At 41.6% G+C, this 22,868-nt stretch overlaps 2 protein-coding genes across 17 annotated transcripts in view; one reads left to right on the forward strand and one right to left on the reverse strand.

The window, feature by feature from the left end:
- LOC135510301 (diacylglycerol kinase delta-like) overlaps nt 1-4,327 on the forward strand; it is an 85,049-nt gene extending 80,722 nt beyond the window's left edge. For 5 of the 6 annotated variants that reach the window (XM_064931113.1, XM_064931115.1, XM_064931116.1 and 2 more), the window contains one exon: nt 10-4,327. In XM_064931113.1, coding sequence (XP_064787185.1) covers nt 10-62 — 53 coding nt within the window. In that variant the 3' untranslated portion in view covers nt 63-4,327. The remainder of the gene's footprint in view (nt 1-9) is intronic. The other variant, XM_064931114.1, reaches the window with a different exon arrangement.
- A 13,062-nt stretch (nt 4,328-17,389) lies between these two features.
- Nucleotides 17,390-22,868, reverse strand: part of LOC135510303 (phosphatidylinositol-binding clathrin assembly protein-like) — a 79,998-nt gene continuing 74,519 nt past the window's right edge. For all 11 annotated transcript variants that reach the window (XM_064931130.1, XM_064931129.1, XM_064931124.1 and 8 more), the window contains one exon: nt 17,390-22,726. In XM_064931130.1, coding sequence (XP_064787202.1) covers nt 22,712-22,726 — 15 coding nt within the window. In that variant the 3' untranslated portion in view covers nt 17,390-22,711. The remainder of the gene's footprint in view (nt 22,727-22,868) is intronic.

Genomic DNA, 22,868 nt, shown 5'->3' on the forward strand with positions numbered 1-22,868 from the left:
CTCCAACAGGATCTTGGGATATTAAAGGTGGCGCAAATGAGACGGGTCCTTCAGGCAATTGAGGAACTTAAACGCAAAGGCTTAACAAGGTACACCCATCACCATGGCAGCCAGGGGAGGCGAGGGGTGTCACCCTCTTCTTCCTACGGGACGTGGGCTTTACCTACCGGGGGGTGAGAAGTATAAAATGATTCCACGACCCTTTCGCCTTTCAGCTAACACCTCCCCCTTGACTCTCGATGTTCTCCATTTTGAAATTAGGGAGGAGTTGTTTTTAACTAAGGGGTGTGGCTTTGCATCCTTTCACCATTGGGGTCCTGTTATTGGTTCTATTTGGCCTGCTGACCCAGGAGGTGGGCGTGGCTTCTTGAGATGAAAGCAGAGAAGGAGAAGAGACGCTCTCTTAGCAACTTGTTTCCTTGACGACGCAATGTGTTTACGTAGGCGGAGCTCTCCTTTGCATGACATGAGCAGCCATTTTGTTTTTATTTTTAAATAACTCCTTTTTTTGGCAGGCGTTTACACTACCCTTCCTCTTTTTCTCTCTTTTTTGTAATCTTTATTGACTTTCGTGACAACTTACAGGACTTTTTAGTTTCCTCGAGAAATCTGAAGTCTGAAGACGACTTTGCTTTCTGTTCCTATCGCCGTAAGAACAACAAAAATACAAATGAACAACAATGTAAACAACATCTCAAATTATTAACTGGAGACTCATAAATGTAAAACAAAAAATAGACTATTGCAGGGTCATATTGAGGAATGTATTACATGTGTGCGTATTACCTTGTGAATATTCATATTACTGTCTGAATATTTGTTCTACCCTTGTGAATATTCATATTACTGTGTGAATATTCATAAGGTAGTACGACTGGCCTGATGTCTCCCTCCCTGCATGCCTTCCACTCTTCACTATCCTGTGAGATGGAAGAAGTAGCCCAGTAGACACTGATCTAAGGTCAAGATTAGAATTCGACATCTGATCCTAGATCTGTGGTTAAGACAAACACTCACCATGAGCTTATACATTCCCTAATGGTTTTGATTGAATGTGTGTGTGTATATATATATATATATATATATATATATATTCTCTTGTAGAAATTGTGTAGCGCTTTATCTGAAGACACTTCTATAAACTTTTTTTTATTTTTTTTTATTACGTTATTAATAGAAAGAATCCGTTCATAAATAATAATAAATTAGGAAATGGATACAACATGTATTACAACGTCCTGTAATATCTTGAACATTTATTTAATCAATTTAATGCTGAACAAACTTGAAATAATGATGTTTATAGTCAATCAGATGAACTGTTAGCTATATGAATGTGCTACTGTACCATTAGCATGCTGCTGTCAGAGGCTTTAATGAGGTACCTTTACATATGTGGAAAGTTTCTTATCAGGCGCACTGATTTTAAATGACATATGCCGATTGTGTGTGTGTGCCAACGACACTGTGTGTGTGTCGTTCATTTTACTGTGTCGTTTGAGTTTACTGTATGTTGCCTTGCACTTTACAAAGCGAAACTTAAAGAACACATTTGTGTGTGTGTGTGTGTTGTAAAGTGACCGTTCACTTGTGTTTTTTATTGCTATGACAACGGTCCCTCTCCATCGTATTTATGACAAATCTATACAGAGATCATTGTGTGTTAATATATAAATATAACCAAGCGAATGTTAAAGTGTGTGTGTGTGTGTGTGTGTATATATATATATACACACACACAGTACCCGTCAAAAGTTTGGACACACCTACTCATTCAAGGATTTTTCTTTATTTTTACTATTTTCTACATTGTAGAATAATAGTGAAGACGTCAAAACTATGAAATAACACATGGAATCAGGCAGTATTTTAGATTCTTCAAAGTAGCCACCCTGCCTTGATGACAGCTTTGCATACTCTTGGCATTCTCTCAACCAGCTTCATGTGGAATGCTTTTCCAACTGTCTTGAAGGAGTTCCCACACATGCTGAGCACTTGTTGGCTGCTTTTCCTTTCGCTCTGTGGTCCAACTCATCCCAAACCATCTCAATTAGGTTTAGGTCAGGTGATTGTGGAGGACAGGTCATCTGATGCAGCACTCCATCACTCTCCTTCTTGGTCTAATAGCCCTTACACAGCCTGGAGGTGTGTTTTGGGTCATTGTACAGTTGAATAACAAATTATAGTCCCGCTAAGCGCAAACCAGATGGGATGGCGTATCACTGCAGAGTGCTGATTAAGTGTGCCTTTAATTCTAAATAAATCACAGACACTGTGACCAGAAAAGCAACATCACACCTCATCCTCCATGCTTCACAGTGGGAACCACACAAGCGAAGATCATCCGTACACGTACTCTGCGTCTAACAAAGAACCGGCAGTTTGAACCAAAAATCTCAAATTTGGACTCAAATTTGGACAGATTTCCACCGGTCTAATGTCCATTGCTCGTGTTTCTTGGACCAAGCAAGTCTCTTCTTATTATTGGTGTCCTTTAGTAGTGGTTTCAGCAATTTGACCATGAAGGCCTGATTTATGCAGTGTCCTCTGAACAGTAGATGTTGAGATGTGTCTGTTACTTGAACTCTGAAGCATTTATTTGGGCTGCAATCTGATGTGCAGGTAACTCTAATGAATTTATCCTCTGCAGGAGAGGTAACTCTGGGTCTCCTTTTCCTGTGGCGGTCCTTATGAGAGCCAGTTTCATCGTAGTGCTTCATGATTTTTCCTGATTGACTGACCATCGTGTCTTAAAGTGATGGACTGTTGTTTCTCTTTCCTTATTTGAGCTGTTCTTGCCATAATATGGACTTGGTCTTTTACCAAATAGGGCTTTCTTCTGTATACCACCCCTACCTTGACACAACACAACTGATTGGATCAAACACATTAAGAAGGAATGAAATTCCACAAATTAACTTTTAACAAGGCACACCTGTTAATTGAAATTCTTTCCAGGTGACTACCTCACATGAAGCTGGTTGAGAGAATGCCTAGAGTGTGCAAAGCTGTCATCAAGGCAAAGGTTGGCTACTTTGAAGAATCTCAAATCTCGAAAAAATATTTTGATTTGTTTAACATTATTTTGGTCACTACATGATTCCATAGTTTATGTCTTCACTATTATTCTACAGCAAAAAAAAAAGAAAATAAAGAAAAACCCTTGAATGAGTAGGTGTGTCCAAACGTTTGACTGGTACTGTATATAAAGGGTTTGTGGTACTGTGTATGTTTTGCAGGGTTGCAAAATTCCAGGTAACTCCCCAAATTCCCATGTTTTATAGAAATCCTGATTGGAAGATGTTTTAACCCGAAGGGAATCAGCAGGAAATCCAGGAATCCTCCCAGAAGGCACAGGAATTTTGCAACCCTGATGTTCTCAGTCAACACATCCAAATCTCACGGAAGAATGTATTCTCAAACATGCTACTGCAAGGTTACTCCAATGTTATGCCAACCGTTCCTTAGCAACTGTTTTTGTGTCTGTTGTATTCTCAAACATGCTACTGCAAGGTTACTCCAATGTTATGCCAACCGTTCCTTAGCAACTGTTTTTGTGTCTGTTGTATTCTCAAACATGCTACTGCAAGGTTACTCCAATGTTATGCCAACCGTTCCTTAGCAACTGTTTTTGTGTCTGTTGTATTCTCAAACATGCTACTGCAAGGTTACTCCAATGTTATGCCAACCGTTCCTTAGCAACTGTTTTTGTGTCTGTTGTATTCTCAAACATGCTACTGCAAGGTTACTCCAATGTTATGCCAACCGTTCCTTAGCAACTGTTTTTGTGTCTGTTGCGCGGTACTAGGATATCGGTACTGAACAGTGTTGAAATCTTCATTTGACATAAAATATATAGCTGTCAATCGCCAAGGTACTGAGAGGAACGGAGAGCAATGCAACAACATATCAAGTCATTAGGATTTGACAACGTCTTGTCGGACAACATGTGTGTAACATGTCACGGTTGTGTGTATTTGACGATACGTTTTCGTGAACTGACTTTGTCTTGTGAACGCCCCCCTTACAGACAGAAGGACTCTGCTCTGCTCAAAGCTGGCCTTGATGTTGCACGTTGGTTGTTCAAAGATGTTGAATAATATTGTGCTGTTAATTGGTTGTGCTGGTTGATCGCTGTAACTAGGCTGGGAGGTTAGCCTTTGGACCTGACATTATTCCGTAGTCCTAAGTGTCAAGATGTTGTATATTATACTATTTAATGGTATAAATTTATAAGAAGGGATGTGATTGTGAATTGAATTGTGAATCTTTGATGTCATCATGTATTGGACTTGATTGAGTATTCCAAATATACGTTTTATTTTCAGCTTCGAGCCAAACCATTATTTTGACAGGTTCCTCGACATAAATGTTTACTTTGCCAATAAGGTAATGATCGTGAAGCGATGGTCTGGTTTTACCTGCATATGATTATTTTTTATCAGTGACTTTCGTCTGGGATTCGATCAAAAGGCACGTTGTCGTCGACTCGAGCTCTGCACGTGACTTTCAAAGGTCCTTTACGATGTCCCAGGATGGAACTTTGGTCCTAGCCTGTCTGTGTGCTATCTAATCATGTGGCCCAGAGAGAGAGACAGGCTGAAACAAAGTGTGTGTGTGTGTCAAGTGCGACACACAATGCAAGTTCGATAGATGGAGTTCCTCCTTTGGTTTTAATGAATATTACAGCACATTTAACGCCATGTCACACACTGTACACTCAAACAGAAAGTATGTAGCTGAATATTCAATACAGTGGCCTTATTTCATTACAGCAACGTCTTAGTATGGTGTCCATATTAGGACATTGATTCTGACCCAGATTTGTCTGATGCCTGACTATGTTTTAATATGGACACTGTACCAGAGGGTAGAGAGAAACTCCTCTATACCAGATTGATATTTGTATCTGTGCATACAGTAGAGATCAATACCATTTCTTTATAAATTAAAAAGCAGTAACAGTAAGTCTTACAGCCTTACCGTTCCTAGGACTGTACGGAAAATGGACAATAAAATAGATCAATCACTCTCACAGCTAGTGAGACCATCCTCTTGACCTTCGGTGACAGACAATCAATCAAACACGGGCATCTCGAAGATTCTGGACAATCGGTTTCTCTCACTCCTCATCCGAGCCACTGATGTCATCACTGTCTCTGTCCTACTGACTGGAGTTGTTGGTCTCATCTATGGAACCTGGAATACAGTGAACATTACTGTCTGGTCCATGTTATCATTAAAATACAGTGAACATTACTGTCTGGTCCATGTTATCATTATAATACAGTGAACATTACTGTCTGGTCCATGTTATCATTAAAATACAGTGAACATTACTGTCTGTCCAGTCCATGTTTTCATTAAAATACAGGGAACATTACTGTCCAGTCCATGTTATCATTAAAATACAGGGAACATTACTGTCTGTCCAGTCCATGTTTTCATTAAAATACAGGGAACATTACTGTCCAGTCCATGTTATCATTATAATACAGTGAACATTACTGTCTGGTCCATGTTATCATTAAAATACAGGGAACATTACTGTCTGTCCAGTCCATGTTATCATTAATATACAGTGAACATTACTGTCTGTCCAGTCCATGTTATCATTAAAATACAGGGAACATTACTGTCCAGTCCATGTTATCATTATAATACAGTGAACATTACTGTCTGGTCCATGTTATCATTAAAATACAGGGAACATTACTGTCTGTCCAGTCCATGTTATCATTAATATACAGTGAACATTACTGTCTGTCCAGTCCATGTTATCATTAAAATACAGGGAACATTACTGTCCAGTCCATGTTATCATTATAATACAGTGAACATTACTGTCTGGTCCATGTTATCATTAAAATACAGGGAACATTACTGTCTGTCCAGTCCATGTTATCATTAAAATACAGTGAACATTACTGTCTGTCCAGTCCATGTTATCATTAAAATACAGTGAACATTACTGTCTGTCCAGTCCATGTTATCATTAAAATACAGGGAACATTACTGTCCAGTCCATGTTATCATTAAAATACAGTGAACATTACTGTCTGTCCAGTCCATGTTATCATTAAAATACAGGGAACATTACTGTCCAGTCCATGTTATCATTAAAATACAATGAACATTACTGTCTGTCCAGTCCATGTTATCATTATAATACAGTGAACATTACTGTCTGTCTAGTCCATGTTATCATTAAAATACAGGGAACATTACTGTCCAGTCCATGTTATCATTATAATACAGTGACCATTACTGTCTGGTCCATGTTATCATTAAAATACAGGGAACATTACTGTCCGGTCCATGTAATCATTAAAATACAGTGAACATTACTGTCTGTCCAGTCCATGTTATCATTAAAATACAGGGAACATTACTGTCCAGTCCATGTTATCATTAAAATACAGGGAACATTACTGTCTGTCCAGTCCATGTTATCATTAAAATACAGGGAACATTACTGTCTGTCCAGTCCATGTTATCATTAAAATACAGTGAACATTACTGTCTCTCCAGTCCATGTTATCATTAAAATACAGTGAACATTACTGTCTGTCCAGTCCATGTTATCATTATAATACAGGGAACATTACTGTCCAGTCCATGTTATCATTAAAATACAGTGACCATTACTGTCTGGTCCATGTTATCATTAAAATACAGTGAACATTACTGTCCAGTCCATGTTATCATTAAAATACAGTGACCATTACTGTCTGGTCCATGTTATCATTAAAATACAGTGAACATTACTGTCCAGTCCATGTTATCATTAAAATACAGTGAACATTGCTGTCTGGTCCATGTTATCATTAGAATACAGGGAACATTACTGTCCAGTCCATGTTATCATTAAAATACAGTGAACATTACTGTCCAGTCCATGTTATCATTATAATACAGGGAACATTACTGTCCAGTCCATGTTATCATTAAAATACAGGGAACATTACTGTCTATCCAGTCCATGTTATCATTATAATACAGGGAACATTACTGTCCAGTCCATGTTATCATTAAAATACAGTGAACATTACTGTCTGTCCAGTCCATGTTATCATTAAAATACAGTGAACATTACTGTCTGTCCAGTCCATGTTATCATTATAATACAGGGAACATTACTGTCCAGTCCATGTTATCATTAATATACAGTGAACATTACTGTCTGTCCAGTCCATGTTATCATTAAAATACAGTGAACATTACTGTCCAGTCCATGTTATCATTAAAATACAGGGAACATTACTGTCCAGTCCATGTTATCATTAAAATACAGCGAACATTACTGTCTGTCCAGTCCATGTTATCATTAAAATACAGTGAACATTACTGTCCAGTCCATGTTTTCATTAAAATACAGTGAACATTACTGTCTGTCCAGTCCATGTTATCATTAAAATACAGTGAACATTACTGTCTGTCCAGTCCATGTTATCATTAAAATACAGTGAACATTACTGTCCAGTCCATGTTATCATTATAATACAGGGAACATTACTGTCCAGTCCATGTTATCATTAAAATACAGTGAACATTACTGTCCAGTCCATGTTATCATTAAAATACAGGGAACATTACTGTCCAGTCCATGTTTTCATTCTAATACAGGGAACATTACTGTCTGTCCAGTCCATGTTTTCATTATAAAACAGGGAACATTACTGTCTGTCCAGTCCATGTTTTCATTATAAAACAGGGAACATTACTGTATGTCCAGTCCATGTTATCATTATAATACAGGGAACATTACTGTCCAGTCCATGTTATCATTAAAATACAGTGAACATTACTGTCCAGTCCATGTTATCATTAAAATACAGTGAACATTACTGTCCAGTCCATGTTATCATTAAAATACAGTGAACATTACTGTCTGTCCAGTCCATGTTTTCATTCTAATACAGGGAACATTACTGTCTGTCCAGTCCATGTTATCATTAAAATACAGTGAACATTACTGTCCAGTCCATGTTTTAATTTCACACCCAATGTCAGACACCCTAATCACCATTCTTATAATGATGAGAAATTAAACATAAAGGCTCATTAAACGCAACACAAGATGGTGATTCTGCTCCGAGTTACAAATTGCATCGCTGGATACATTTGCGTATTTTTGTCACGCAAGTAATCAGAGCGGCTATTTGGTGTTAGATACTGTACGTTCGGCTTAAAGAGGGACATTACAGTACCTGTGTCTGGGTCCCAGACCACAGCATCCACCTTACGGAGTGACACTTCCACATTAGAGGGAACCATGTTGACCACACTGTCGGTTACATCTGCTACCTAGAGGAGAGGGGTAGGAAGAGGGGTGGGGAGGAGAGGGGGAGGAGGAGGGGAGAGGAGAGGTAGGAATAGAGGGGGAGGAGATGGGCGGGGAGGAGAGGGGTGGGGAGGAGAGGGGGTAGGAGGAGGAGGGGCGGGGAGGAGAGGGGGTGGGGAGGAGAGGGGGAGGAGGAGGGGAGAGGAGAGGGTAGGAATAGAGGGGGAGGAGATGGGCGGGGAGGAGAGGGGTGGGGAGGAGAGGGGTAGGAGGAGGAGGGGCGGGGAGGAGAGGGGGTGGGGAGGAGAGGGGTAGGAGGAGGAGGGGGGGGGGAGGAGAGGGGTAGGAGGAGGGGCGGGGAGGAGGGGGTTAGGAGGAGGGGTAGGAGGAGGGGTGGGGAGGAGAGGGGTAGGAGGAGGAGAGGGGGAGGAGGAGGGGCGGGGGAGGAGAGGGGTAGGAGGAGGGGCGGGGAGGAGAGGGGTGGGGAGGAGGGGTAGGAGGAGGGGGTGGGGAGGAGGGGTAGGAGGAGGGGTGGGGAGGAGAGGGGTAGGAGGAGGGTGGGGAGGAGAGGGGTAGGAGGAGGGGCGGGGAGGAGAGGGGTAGGAGGAGAGGAAAATAAGTGTGAGGAGAAGGGAGAAAGGAGAGGCAGAGGACAACCTATTTGTTAGAGATACCATTTGAGCCACTAACCATCCTACTAGGAAATGTAAAGAGAGAAGAAAGCAGAGAGAGAGCAACTCACCCCCCCCCCCCCCCACACACAGATGGAGGAACACCTTGTCCCCAAACTGAATGTGACACACACACAACCCCCCCCCAGGTGAGAGACAGATGTTAATCACTAACAACAGGTTTTTAATCCAAAACAGAAAAGCAAACAAATTTCATAAGGTTGTGTTTTCTGTGTGTTCGCTTGTGTTGTCTTTCTCACCACGGTGCAGTTAGCCTCAATGTAGGGCAATTCAGGGTTGGTATTGATACACTACCAGGTAGACTAGTTGACAACAAGTTCTCATTTACAACTGTGACCCTTAACACAGACAAAGAAGGGCCAGATGTTTACAGAATGGTGTCGTCTGCGTAGAGGTGGATCAAAGAATCACCAGCAGCGAGAGCGACAGTAGTGAGGTCGGGCACTGATGTTAAGCGATTAGGCTCGCAGTCAGAGTTCCAATTCATTGCAAAGGCGTTTGAAGGTGTTGAGGTCAGGGCTCTGTGCAGGCCAGTCAAGTTCTTCCACACCGATCTCGACAAACCATTTCTGTATGGATCTCGCTTGCAATGTCATGCTGATACAGGAAAGGGCCTTCCCAAAACTGTTGCCACAAAGTTGGAAGGACAGAATCATTGAGATTGTAATTGTATGCTGTAGCGTTAAGATTTCCCTTCACTGGAAATAAGGGGCCCGAACCATGAAAAACAGCCCCAAACCATTATTTCTCCTCCAGTTGGCACTATGCATTGGGGCAGGTAAGCATTCTTCTGGCATCTGCCAAACCCAGATTTGTCCATTGGACTGCCTGATAGTGAAGCATGATTCATCACTCCAGAGAATGCGTTTCCACTGCTCCAGAGTTTCCACTGCTCCAGAGTTTCCACTGCTCCAAGCTTTACACCACCTCAGCCGGTGCTTGGCATTGTGCATGGTGATCTTAGGCTTGTGTGCGGCTGCTCGGCCACGGAAACCCATTTCATGAAGTCCCCGACAAACAGTTATTGTGCTGACGTTGCTTCCAGAGGCAGTTTGGAACTCAGTAGTGAGTGTTGCAACCGAGGACAGACAATTTATTTGCGCTGTGTGCTTCAGCACTCAGTGGTCCTGTTCTGTGAGCTTGTGTGGCCTACCACTTTGCGGCTGAGCTGTTGTTGCTCATAGATTTTTCCACTTCACAATAACAGCACTTACAGTTGACCGGGAATGTCTAGCAGGGCAGAAATTTGACTGACTTGTTGGAAAGGTGGCATCCTCTGACGATGCTACGTTGAAAGTCACTGAGCTCTTCAGTAAGGTCATTCTACTTCCAATGTTTGTCTATGGAGATTGCATGGCTGTGTGCTCGATTTTATACACACGTCAACAACGGGTGTGGCTGAAATAGCCAAATCGACTCATTTGAAGGGGTGTCCAACATAGGACAGTTTAGGGTTGGTATAGCCTCAACATAGGACAGTTTAGGGTTGGTATAGCCTCAACATAGGACAGTTTAGGGTTGGTATAGCCTCAACATAGGACAGTTTAGGGTTGGTATAGCCTCAACATAGGACAGTTCAGGGTTAGCGTTCTTGGCATAGATGGTCACATTCGGTCTACACACTAGCTTCATAATGAGAGGGAGGGAGGGAGGGGGTTATAAAGGGTAATAAGGGTTATAAAGGGTAATAAGGGTTATAAAGGGTAATACGGGGTATAAAGGGTAATAGGGGTTATAGAGGGTAATAGGGGTTATAAAGGGTAATAGGGGTTATAAAGGGTAATCAAGGGTAATAAGGGTTATAAAGGGTAATAAGGGTTATAAAGGGTAATACGGGTTATAAAGGGTAATAGGGGTTATAGAGGGTTATAAAGGGTAATAGGGGTAATAAAGGGTAATAGGGGTTATAAAGGGTAATAAAGGTTATAAAAGATAAACAGGGTTATAAAGGGAAATAATGGTTATAAATGGTAATAAGGGTTATCAAGGATAATATGGGTTATAAAGGGTAATAGGGGTTATAGAGGGTTATAAAGGGTAATAGGGGTTATAAAGGGTTATAAAGGGTTATAAAGGGTAATAGGGGTTATAAAGGGTAATAGGGGTTATAAAGGGTAATAAGGGTTATAAAAGATAAACAGGGTTATAAAGGGAAATAATGGTTATAAAGGGTAATAAGGGTTATAAAGGGTAATAAGGGTTATCAAGGATGATATGGGTTATAAAGGGTAATAGGGGTTATAAAGGGTAATAGGGGTTATAAAGGGTTATAAAGGGTAATAAGGGTTATAAAGGGTTATAACGGGTAATAGGGGTTATAAAGGGTAATAGGGGTTATAAAGGGTTATAAAGGGTTATAACGGGTAATAAGGGTTATAAAGGGTTAAAGGGTAAAACGGGTAATAAGGGCTATAAAGGGTTATAAAGGGTTAAAGGGTTATAAAGGGTAATATGGGTTAAAGGGTAATAAGGGTTATAAAGGGTAATAAAGGGCAATAAAGGGTTATCAAGGGTAATAAGGGTTATAAGGGGTAATAAGGGCTATACAGGGTAATAAGGGTTAAAGGGTAATAAGGGTTATCAAGGGTAATATGGTTTATAAAGGGTAATACGGGTTATAAAGGGTAATACGGGTTATAAAGGGTAATAAGGGTTAAAGGGTAATAAGGGTTATAAAGGTTTAAAGGGTAATAAGGGTTAAATGGTTAATGGGTTAAAGGGTAATAAGGGTTAAAGGGTAATACGGGTTATAAAGGTTTCAAGGGTAATAAGGGTTATAAAGGGTAATAAGGGTTATAAAGGGTAATATGGGTTAAAGGGTAATATGGGTTAAAGGGTAATAAAGGGTTATCAAGGGTAATAAGGGTTATAAAGGGTAATATGGGTTAAAGGGTAATATGGGTTAAAGGGTAATAAAGGGTTATCAAGGGTAAAACTGGTTATACAGGGTAATAAGAGTTATAAAGGGTAATACGGGTTATAAAGGGTAATAAGGGTTAAAGGGTAATAGGGGTTATAAAGGGTAATACGGGTTATAAAGGTTATAAAGGGTAATAGGGGTTATAAAGGGTAATAAAGGGCAATAAAGGGTTATCAAGGGTAATAAGGGTTAAAGGGTAATAGGGGTTATAAAGGGAAATAGGGGTTAAAGGGTAATAAGGGTTATAAAGGGTAATAGGGGTTATAAAGGGTAATAAAGGGCAATAAAGGGTTATCAAGGGTAATAAGGGTTATAAGGGGTAATAAGGGCTATACGGGGTAATAAGGGTTAAAGGGTAATAAGGGTTATCAAGGGTAATATGGTTTATAAAGGGTAATACGGGTTATAAAGGGTAATACGGGTTATAAAGGGTAATAAGGGTTATAAAGGTTTAAAGGGTAATAAGGGTTAAATGGTTAATGGGTTAAAGGGTAATAAGGGTTATAAAGGTTTCAAGGGTAATAAGGGTTATAAAGGGTAATATGGGTTAAAGGGTAATACGGGTTAAAGGGTAATAAAGGGTTATCAATGGTAAAACTGGTTATACAGGGTAATAAGAGTTATAAAGGGTAATACGGGTTATAAAGGGTAATAATGGTTAAAGGGTAATAAGGGTTATAAAGGGTAATACAGGTTATAAAGGTTATAAAGGGTAATAAGGGTTATAAAGGGTAATACGGGTTATAAAGGGTGATAAGGGTTATAAAGGTTAGATGTATTTTTAGGAAGCTGACACTGAACACTTTTTGGACCCAGCAATGTTTGCCCATAGTACAGCCCTTCTTGTCCAGGAAAACATCAAATGATCTGGTACTTATAATTGTAGAGGAGTAGGTAATAGTATTGTGTATTGCAGTACTGTATAACACAGGCGTGTAAAAGTCAACAAAGTGATTGTGTTGTTGCCTTGCCCCTCGTGGTTCCAGGGTGATGTGTACCGGTCTCTCCGTTGGTCTCTGTTGCTTGGTATCGAAACAGTAATAAACTAACAAGCATCAGCCACTCCATCACGGAATGTCGTGATATGTCATGATATTCTAATCTACACTGGGTATAGTACAACTCAAGGGATACGTCCCAAAATGGCACCCTATTCCCTACATAGTGCACTACTTTTGACCAGAGCCCAATGGGTAAAAGGATACCATTTGGGACTCAACCTAGGTTAAGTGTCTTTCTAAAGAGCATTAGTACAACAGTAGCTTCCTGCAGATATTTGCAGCAGTGTCGGCTCAGCCTGGCACAGGGAATAATGTTACCAAGTTTGGCCACTAGATGGCATCAACACTTTATGAGAACATATTTGATCAATCAGTTTGCATTATTAATTTAGCACTTCTTTTCACTTTTTTCTCCAGAATTCAAATCCCCTTATTTCCCAATACTGGGAAAGTGTGTTTGTTATGGATACTTTGAGATTGGAGTGTATGTCTTATTTTACTTTGGCAGTGTGTGTTGGTTACGGAAATGTACTGTGTTTGGACATGTACAGTATGTTTGGTCCAACCCAGAGCCATGTATTTAGAGAGTTGAGACATTGAGGGTTCTACTATTGTAAAGTGGCTGTTCCACTGATGTCAGAAGGTGAATTCACCAATTTGTAAGTCGCTCTGGATAAGAGCGTCTGCTAAATGACTTAAATGTAAATGTAAATGTACATTATGATGCATTAATTAACATGACACTACAACATTCTACGGCAGCCATGTTAGCATCATTTAAATATTCCTGTGTGATGTTATGTAACGGAATTTATAGAATTAGATCAATATTCAAAATTCTTAATGTTGGCCCAACTCTCTAAAATATATGGCTCTGGTAAAAAACAGTTGAATTCTGGGAAAAATAGTTGTCTAAGAGAGAGCAGGAGCCTTAAATAGGCTGTTGTCCTGCATCAGCAGAATGCTAGAGATTCATCATCGACAAAGACAGGAGTCACTGCACCTCACATTTTTCACTTACTTCTCTGTGACACACAAGTCATGCACATGCACACGCACACACACACACACACACAGAGAGAGAGAGAGAGAGAGAGAGAGAGAGATTGTGTGAGAGAGAAATATTATGAAAGAGAGAGAGAGAAAGGGAGAGAGAGAGAGAGAGGGAGAGAGAGAGAGAGAGAGAGAGAGAGAGAGAGAGAGAGAGAGAGAGAGGGGGGGAGAGAGAGAGAGAGAGAGAGAAAGGGAGAGAGAGAGAGAGGGAGAGAGAGAGAGAGAAAGGGAGAGCGAGAGAGAAAGGGAGAGAGAGAGAGGGGGGAGAGAGAGAGAGAAAGGGAGAAAGGGAGAGAGAGAGAGGGGGGGAGAGAGAGAGAGAGAGGGGGGGGTGGGGGGATGAGAAAACGCTAAACACAGAAAGAGGAAGGGGCAGAGAGACAGTGGGGGGTTAAACGTCCTGCTGAAATCTTACTCAGCGAAAGAAGGAATTTCCGAGTCACTGAAATGTTCTATTTCAACAGAGGCATTGAAACCAACTGATTTTTATATAGAAACACCATGCAACAATTTGATCCACAAGAACTAACAGAAAAAGGAAGAAGCTATGGGATATATATATATACATACATACATACATACACACACACACTCTCTCTCTCTCTCTCTCTCTCTCTCTGTCTCTCTCTCTCTCTCTCTCTCTCTCTCTCCCTCTCTCCCTCTCTCACCTTTTCTGCTTTAGTTCTGCCTTGTTGATGGTGTTCATCTGAACTGGAGGAGACAGACAATCAATCAATAGTATAGTAGTATGGTATTGTTAAGAAAAGTCTGAAGCAACTCTAGTCTCAAAAGATTCAATACAAAAGAATACCCTCAAAAGAGCCCCCACCGCCCCCTCCCTGGGTTTCTCCTGCTGCAGTGCCTCAGCTGATTTGGGCCCCTGGTAAATGATCTCCCCTCTGTTGTGTTTCATGCCGTTCTTATCTGACGTCACTGTCGGTTGCGAACGCTCCTGGGGCTTCTCGTTGCTATGGCACCCGTGGGTACAGCCCTACGATAGGAAAGTCCACTAGGAAAGTCCACTCGGGATGCTGTCTCTGATACCTATGGTCCAATCACATCAACACAATCTACAGCATTCCCAGAAGTCCCCTACACATTCATGACCTATAATATTTCTCTGCACTGACTAATCTCTCCTCATTCATTTACTTATTTCAGCAACTAAAGGCTTTTCTATATAGTTGTATAATGTTGGTAAGGCATATATTTCTGTTTTAATTTTACTCCGGAATCACGATGACAAATAAAAGTGCACTCGAGAAAAACAATTGTAACAGAGCTGAGATGTACTTTTGGTCGAGAGCTTCAAGTTCCTCGGTGTCCACTAAGGACCTACTGTATCATGGTCCAAATACAGCAAACTGGATGTGAAGAAGGTGCGACGACGTCTCTTCCCCCTCAGGAGGCTGAAAAGACTTGGGCCCCTCAGGTCCTCAAGAAGTTGACTGGCTGCATCAGCGCTTGTTATCGCAACTGCTTGGCATCCAATCACAAGGCGCCACAGAGGGTAGTGCGTACGGCCCAGTACATCACTGGGGCCAAGCTTCCTGACATCCAGGACCTGTATACTAGGCGGTGTCAGAGGAAGGCCCTAAAAATGGTCAAAAAACCTCCAGACACCCATGTCACAGACTGTTCTCTCTGCTTCCGCGGGGCCATACTTCTTTCACTGTACAGCCCTACATATGGGTTGTGGATCAATGACATGGGGTATCAGTCTACTCAGTGACACCCAGAGAACATTAGCATCGTAGCTCTTCTTGTGGGACTCTGAAACAACTGTGAATTGAGCCACATTTATTGTACAAATCGTGTATTGTGATCGCAGTGGTGTGGTGGGCTAAGCTCGCACGTGCAAATTCAGCACACACAACATTCTATAATAGAATTGTGTTAATTGACGTGTATCTTTATTGACACACAAAGACCCAAACGGCGTTCCAAAGTTTGGTGGGAAAATGTGCATATTGTCTTCATTTTGATTCTAGAATATTCCCATGAAAATCTGTCGGCAATTGGATGGAAACATCTGTCACACACACGTTTACAATACAATCTCTCAATCAGGAACTTCTCCATGATATATCAGTGATTGGATGACTACTACTCTAGCACACGGTGTTCCTAACAGACACACTAAAACAGTGATGACCTGTCATTCACAGCATGTTTTATCCACACATGTTTACCCCAAAATAAATACAAATGTTTTTTTTGGGGGGGGGGGGGGTTGCCTGTTTTGTGTGTTATTTTGGTGTTAATATGTGTCATATATCAGTTTGCAAACAATGTAAAACATATATCGTTGAGTTAATGAAGCTGCATTAAAACATGGTCTCTTTTTTGTTTTCTTGAGTAAAGCAGCTCCAAAGTGCAGGTGTTTCAGCCCAGCTCAGTGCTTTCTGTGTTGGTGGGGCAGCCTGCAGAAATACAGAGCGTTGCACCGTGATTGGCTCAGTGTTCTGTCACTCATGGGGACACTACGTCACCGCCAAGTCTAAGGATCGAGCTCGAAAATTCAAGCACCTTGGGTGCTGCTATAGAGTTACATTAGAAGTTCCCATCAAAGGAGGCTCAAGGTAATTGGCCACATAAAATGACGTCAAATCGAGTAGCTTTGATTGGACTAATCATGTCAACATAATTTCAAAATCTTAGCTAGCAGTCATCATGAATCAAGTCGACAATCTACTGGCAAATCCTTGTGATATGAAGATACATTACAGATAAAACGTATCGGTGCTCATCCGTCATTGGACAAACATTACACAACAAGTTGGATATCGCAAATTCAACAATGAGTGGTTTGGGAGGAATCCGCGGCAAACTGCAAGCATTGCAAAGCAATCACTCGCCTGCTATTCAGTGGAGTGGCTGTGTGGTCCCAAATCGAAGATTAAGTCTATATTCCTAGTTTAAAATTATAAACACAACATTGGCCATGCTGTCAAAGAAGCATGTTTTGAGTGCGCCACTAATCAACTCGGAACTGCAAAATCGGACTTCAAAGAGTTCAAGAGCACTGCGATCCCAGGAAAACGCGCTACGACTGGGAAAATACTTGAACTCTCATCCAACTCGGAATTGTAAGTCCGGAAGTCGGGCCTCTTTCTAGAGCTACGACCTGAAGATCACTGACTTCATGCCCCTCTCACTCGCTCCCGCTCTTCAGCTGTCAGTCGTTATCTAGCGGTGGATTGGCATTACCCTCTCATGGCCTGCCCTGGCTGTGGGCGTCCTGGTAGTTTGGACTAAGGACTGTCACTAATTGGCTTATTACTGGCTTTTTTGGACGGACATAAAACTGGACACGCTAAGGCCTACTGTAGGTCCACCTCTTGCCCTCTAACGCCAAACTATTTTCAATAGCATACTGGCTTGACCTTTGAATTCTGTGTGGTTTTGAAACAGAACAAAAATCACAAAACACTAAAAGGAATGGAAAATGACTTTATTTCTTCTTATTAAAAAAAAAGTAAAATAAAAAAGTAAAATAAAAGCCCATAATTGAATTATATTCTGAAACATTTGTTTTGTATTTCCATGCTTAATAAAATCATATATTTCCGCATAAATAAATAAACATTTACAAAGAGGGGGAAGAACGAGAAGAATCAGAGACGAAGGTGTCATTCTCTGAATCATTGACGACCAATCAATCGATCAACAACTGATCAAATGGACAATTCGTTGATGGCCTGTAGACATGCAGCCAATCGTCTTCCTTCCTTCTCCATACATGAAATCCCCCATTGGGTATTATATATATATATATAGCTCAGGTTCAGAAAAATGTAACAAAAGAAAACAAACATTATAGTGTGTGTGTGTGTGTGGATGCATCCCAAATGGCAAGCTCTTCCCTATTGTACGTAGTTCACTAAGTAATGCACTCCATAGGGGACAGGCTGTCATTTAGGATGCATATTGTGTGTGTTTGTATGTACATAGTAAATCATCAGGCAGCAGTCAGAAGAGTAGTTATCAAAATAAAACATTTAGGAAAAAAATAATGTGCACAGGAAAATGTTTGAGCAAACACACCGACTGAAAATGAGGGAAGTTGTTTGTTTTGTTGTTTTTTTAACAAATAAAACAAATACATTTCAGGGATTCATCCAAATGTATCCAATCATGACCCCAAAATCCTCCCCATTCCTTTGTGCGTTTCAGATTCACTGACACGTATCGGTCTCGTATGGAAAGGATCACACACAGAGGCTGCTTCACTTACAGATAGTATCAAAAAGACCCATTTCAATAGGAGTCAAAGTAACATGGCATCTTTGGAAAAGTGGATCGGGCTACACCCTTCAGACCAATGCATTTTGAGAAGACAGGAATCAAGGAAAGACAATTGAGATTGGATAGGTCTGTTTAGGTTAGGGGTACCGGTTCTTGTAGCAGGTTAGGTTAAGAGTGCCTTTTCATGACAACACGGACACTTGAACGACTTGACAGAGTAGATCAGATCATGCTTTTAACTAGCCTGGAATCCAAGCTGATATGCTTACGTTTCAGTCTGGTTTCACCAGGCTAGCTTTTAAAGGTGTAGCGAGGAAAACAAGACGACCATGTATTCATTGAGAGAAGACTCTCCACGCTGTCACTCTCTCTGCCCTTCCACCACTTTGAAACCAGCTCAAATTAACACAAAACACATCCATTTACAGGCAGGACTTGTTTTATACATTGTTTTTCTGCATGGAATCCCAAAAATAATAAGTAAAGACAAACTGGAGAACACAAGACGTGATAAATTCAGGAGAAAGGAGAGAAAAAATGTTTTGGGAGATTTCACTTTTTCTTTTTTTTTTTTAAATGGCAAACAAAAAGTTGTATTCCAAATGGCACCAGTTTCCCTATATAGTGCACTACTTTTGACCAGAGCCCTGTTCCCTATATAGTGCACTACTTTAGACCAGAGCCCTATGGCTTAGGGTTTATTCAAGATCCTAGAACTGCTACCCAGAGCTCCATGCCCACCAGATTCAGCAACTGTATGAATCCGGGGAGACCAGAGAAGGGCATCTGTTTTGGGCCACAAAGATTGAGGGGAGCCCTTAACTTCCAAACCACCACTCAACCCCCCCTTACATAGGTGCTACTATAGCGAGGCTATCCTTTAGACAAAGAGACATGTCAGAAAGACTACAGGCCTCATCTTTCATATGTATGATATATCACCCTCAGCCAGCCGATTGGCTATCGATGCATATATGTTCCAATCCAAGACAGTTTTAAAGTTTCCAGGATTGATGGACATTGTGGAGTGGCGACATGCAGTGAAGGCCAATGACAGAGCCCAGAGAAACAGGAAGTTAGACAGGGATTCTAAAGCCGTATCTGAAGGACAACGAAGAAGAGACAGCACGATGGGGGTAATTCTAGAGCTGGGTCTACCTGACAGTATACAAGGAGGTGGATATTTTATAACTATAATCTACCCGGCACTGGATGAGACCAGAGGAAGAATCTGGAGCTGTACGTACTAGACAGGCATTGGAGAGACCAGAGGAAGAATCTAGAGCTGTACATACTAGACAGGCATTGGAGAGACCAGAGGAAGAGAGTAACAGAGTTTCATAAAAAGGTGTTATGTTAATATACATCATTATCATTTAGGTTTATGACGTCTAAGCAGGTGTTTGGAGAGGTTGGACTTGCGAGCAAAGCTGAGAAAGCAGTACATACTAGACAGGCATTGGAGACCTGCACCCAAGATCCAGGAAACAGACCTGCAACCAAGATCCAGGAAACAGACCTGCTACCAAGATCCAGGAAACAGACCTGCAACCAAGATCCAGGAAACAGACCTGCAACCAAGATCCAGGAAACAGACCTGCAACCAAGATCCAGGAAACAGACCTGCAACCAAGATCCAGGAAACAGACCTGCAACCAAGATCCAGGAAACAGACCTGCAACCAAGATCCAGGAAACAGACCTGCTACCAAGATCCAGGAAACAGACCTGCAACCAAGATCCAGGAAACAGACCTGCTACCAAGATCCAGGAAACAGACCTGCAACCAAGATCCAGGAAACAGACCTGCTACCAAGATCCAGGAAACAGACCTGCTACCAAGATCCAGGAAACAGACAGAAAAAAGCCCTGGGCTAGCAACACATGGCATGAGCAGGAAAACACACCAATGCATTTTATACAGGGAAATGACGACGGTGGAAATTGTGGCCATTTGTCCAAAACATGTTAACCCCACACCTGTTTCACCTGAGCCCCAATAGTTACATTGACATCCTTTCATTAAAGCAATCTGGGAACCAGAGTGTTAGCAAACCAGGAGTGGGCTTGTCCATTTCACACTCCATGTGTCCCAAAAAGTATTTAACAATAAAGTCACCCTTGGCAATAAGGTTCAGAATGTGAACCAGTAACAACCTCGACACACAGACTGTTCAGAACATGGTGAAACACCCGCTATGGGAGTTGTCTTCGACTCAACAACAACAGAGCATCCCTTGACACACAGACTGTTCAGAACATGGTGAGACACCCGCTATGGGAGTTGTCTTCGACTCAACAACAACAGAGCATCCCTCGACACACAGACTGTTCAGAACATGGTGAAACACCCGCTATGGGAGTTGTCTTAGACTCAACAACAACAGGTCATCCCTCGACACCAGAAGTTACATGGGCATCCTCTCATATGACATCGTGAAATTTGGGAGGAAAATTGACAGAGCTTTAAAACAATACATAATGAGTAATGACATTATGATTAAAAATATTATATATAAACATACAAATTGACATTATTACCACCAGAATTATCCCAGAAAAATCTAACATTGTTCGTTGTGTGTTTATGTTTATGTGTGTGTGTGTAACGTGCTACATGCATCTGTGTACATCTGTACGTACACATTATTGCATGCCTGTGTGTGTGTGTGTGTGTGTGTGTGTGTGTGTGTGTGTGTAAGCATGAATCCATCAAAATTCGAGGGCACAGCAGGATGAGGAAACTGTTTTTACAAGATACAGACACAGTAGAGAGGAGGGGATAGAAACATTTTACATCAGGAATGTTCCCAAATGGCAACCTATTCTCTAAATACTATAGGCCACTACCTTTAACCAGGGCCCTTTGGGCAGTAGTGCACTTGATAGGGAACAGGGTGCCATTTCAGATGCGCTCAACAGTTCTCTAGCTCTCTCCATGGACAGACAGAAATACATGAGAAGCAGCCGAGAGTTGGGAGGATGGTGAGGGTAGAGGGGCGTCTAATGTTTTCTATCCAGTCTGATTGATGGTAGGATGATGGTGAGGGTAGAGGGGGGTCCTTAATGTTTTCTATCCAGTCTGATGGTAGGATGATGGTGAGGGGAGAGGGGGTCCTTAATGTTTTCTATCCAGTCTGATTGATGGTAGGATGATGGTGAGGGGAGAGGGGTGTCCTTAATGTTTTCTATCCAGTCTGATTGATGGTAGGATGATGGTGAGGGGAGAGGGGTGTCCTTAATGTTTTCTATCCAGTCTGATGGTAGGATGATGGTGAGGGGAGAGGGGTGTCCTTAATGTTTTCTATCCAGTCTGATGGTAGGATGATGGTGAGGGTAGAGGGGCGTCCTTAATGTTTTCTATCCAGTCTGATGGTAGGATGATGGTGAGGGGAGAGGGGGTCCTTAATGTTTTCTATCCAGTCTGATTGATGGTAGGATGATGGTGAGGGTAGAGGGGCGTCCTTAATGTTTTCTATCCAGTCTGATTGATGGTAGGATGATGGTGAAAGGGAGAGGGGTGTCCTTAATGTTTTCTATCCAGTCTGATTGATGGTAGGATGATGGTGAGGGGAGAGGGGGTCCTTAATGTTTTCTATCCAGTCTGATTGATGGTAGGATGATGGTGAAAGGGAGAGGGGTGTCCTTAATGTTTTCTATCCAGTCTGATTACACCTGGTGATGGCTTCTCCATGTCTGAAACACCTCCCCTAGGTAACATACAGAAGTGCTTTCTCTGAACGAGCAAACAGTCAAGGACGGCAAGCGAGCAGGGACAAACATTTCCACCCTGTGGATGAGAAACGGTGAGAAAGTCTGAAAACAAAAAAAATCTTTAATTTGGTGACCTTTTCGTGTAAGAAACCAGGTAGAGACCACCTCACTAAGTAATGCTTTATAAACAGTGTGCACACACACAGAGATAGAAAACCAGAACACAAGTTCCTACCGGTTTCTAACCATCTCACCAACCAGAGAGGATGGCTCCAACTGTAACCTACCGATCTATTTGTAGACAAATCAGTCCATTCTGCCCATGGCGAGATTCACACCTCTGTCCGTTTACGTGTGTGTGCCAAAGTGCTCAATATCAGTCATTTTAACAGGGTGTAATCCATCCATCTACACCAAAGGTAACAGAAGACAAACTAAACCAACACAGAAAAGTCAATGTACACACACGGGTCCTAAGTGTAATGAACCTATGACCTTTCACCCCGTCTACTCCAAGTGACCTATCCATTTATAGGGGTTCCATATTATTATTATTTATTTATTGGGGGGGGCTGTTTCAGACAGAGAGGTAAGCCTTTATGATATCATACACTCTTCCTTGATCTACCCCCCCATCTCCCGGGTTCATCAGCCCCTTCTTTTTCTTCCCTCTTCCTCTCCTCTTGTATTTGGTGTCGGTTGCTTTTTCTTCTGTCTGCCTCTCAGTCATTCGTTTCCCTATTCTTCGTTTGTGTGTTTTATGCCAGCATGTTTTGGGCGCTCTGCTCCCCCAGATGAAATTACATGAACTGCATCTGAGGCGGAGAGAAAGAAGAGAGAAAGAGGAAGGAAAGACTGTCAGTGGCAGAAAAAGACACTAAACTGCAGAGGAAATGGGTTTGTGAGTTGGGATATACAGTTGCAGGGCCATAAAGGACTTTGGACTAAGGGTGTCGG

Source organism: Oncorhynchus masou, chromosome 23, assembly GCF_036934945.1.
Source record: "Oncorhynchus masou masou isolate Uvic2021 chromosome 23, UVic_Omas_1.1, whole genome shotgun sequence".
Taxonomy (NCBI): Eukaryota; Metazoa; Chordata; class Actinopteri; order Salmoniformes; family Salmonidae; genus Oncorhynchus; species Oncorhynchus masou.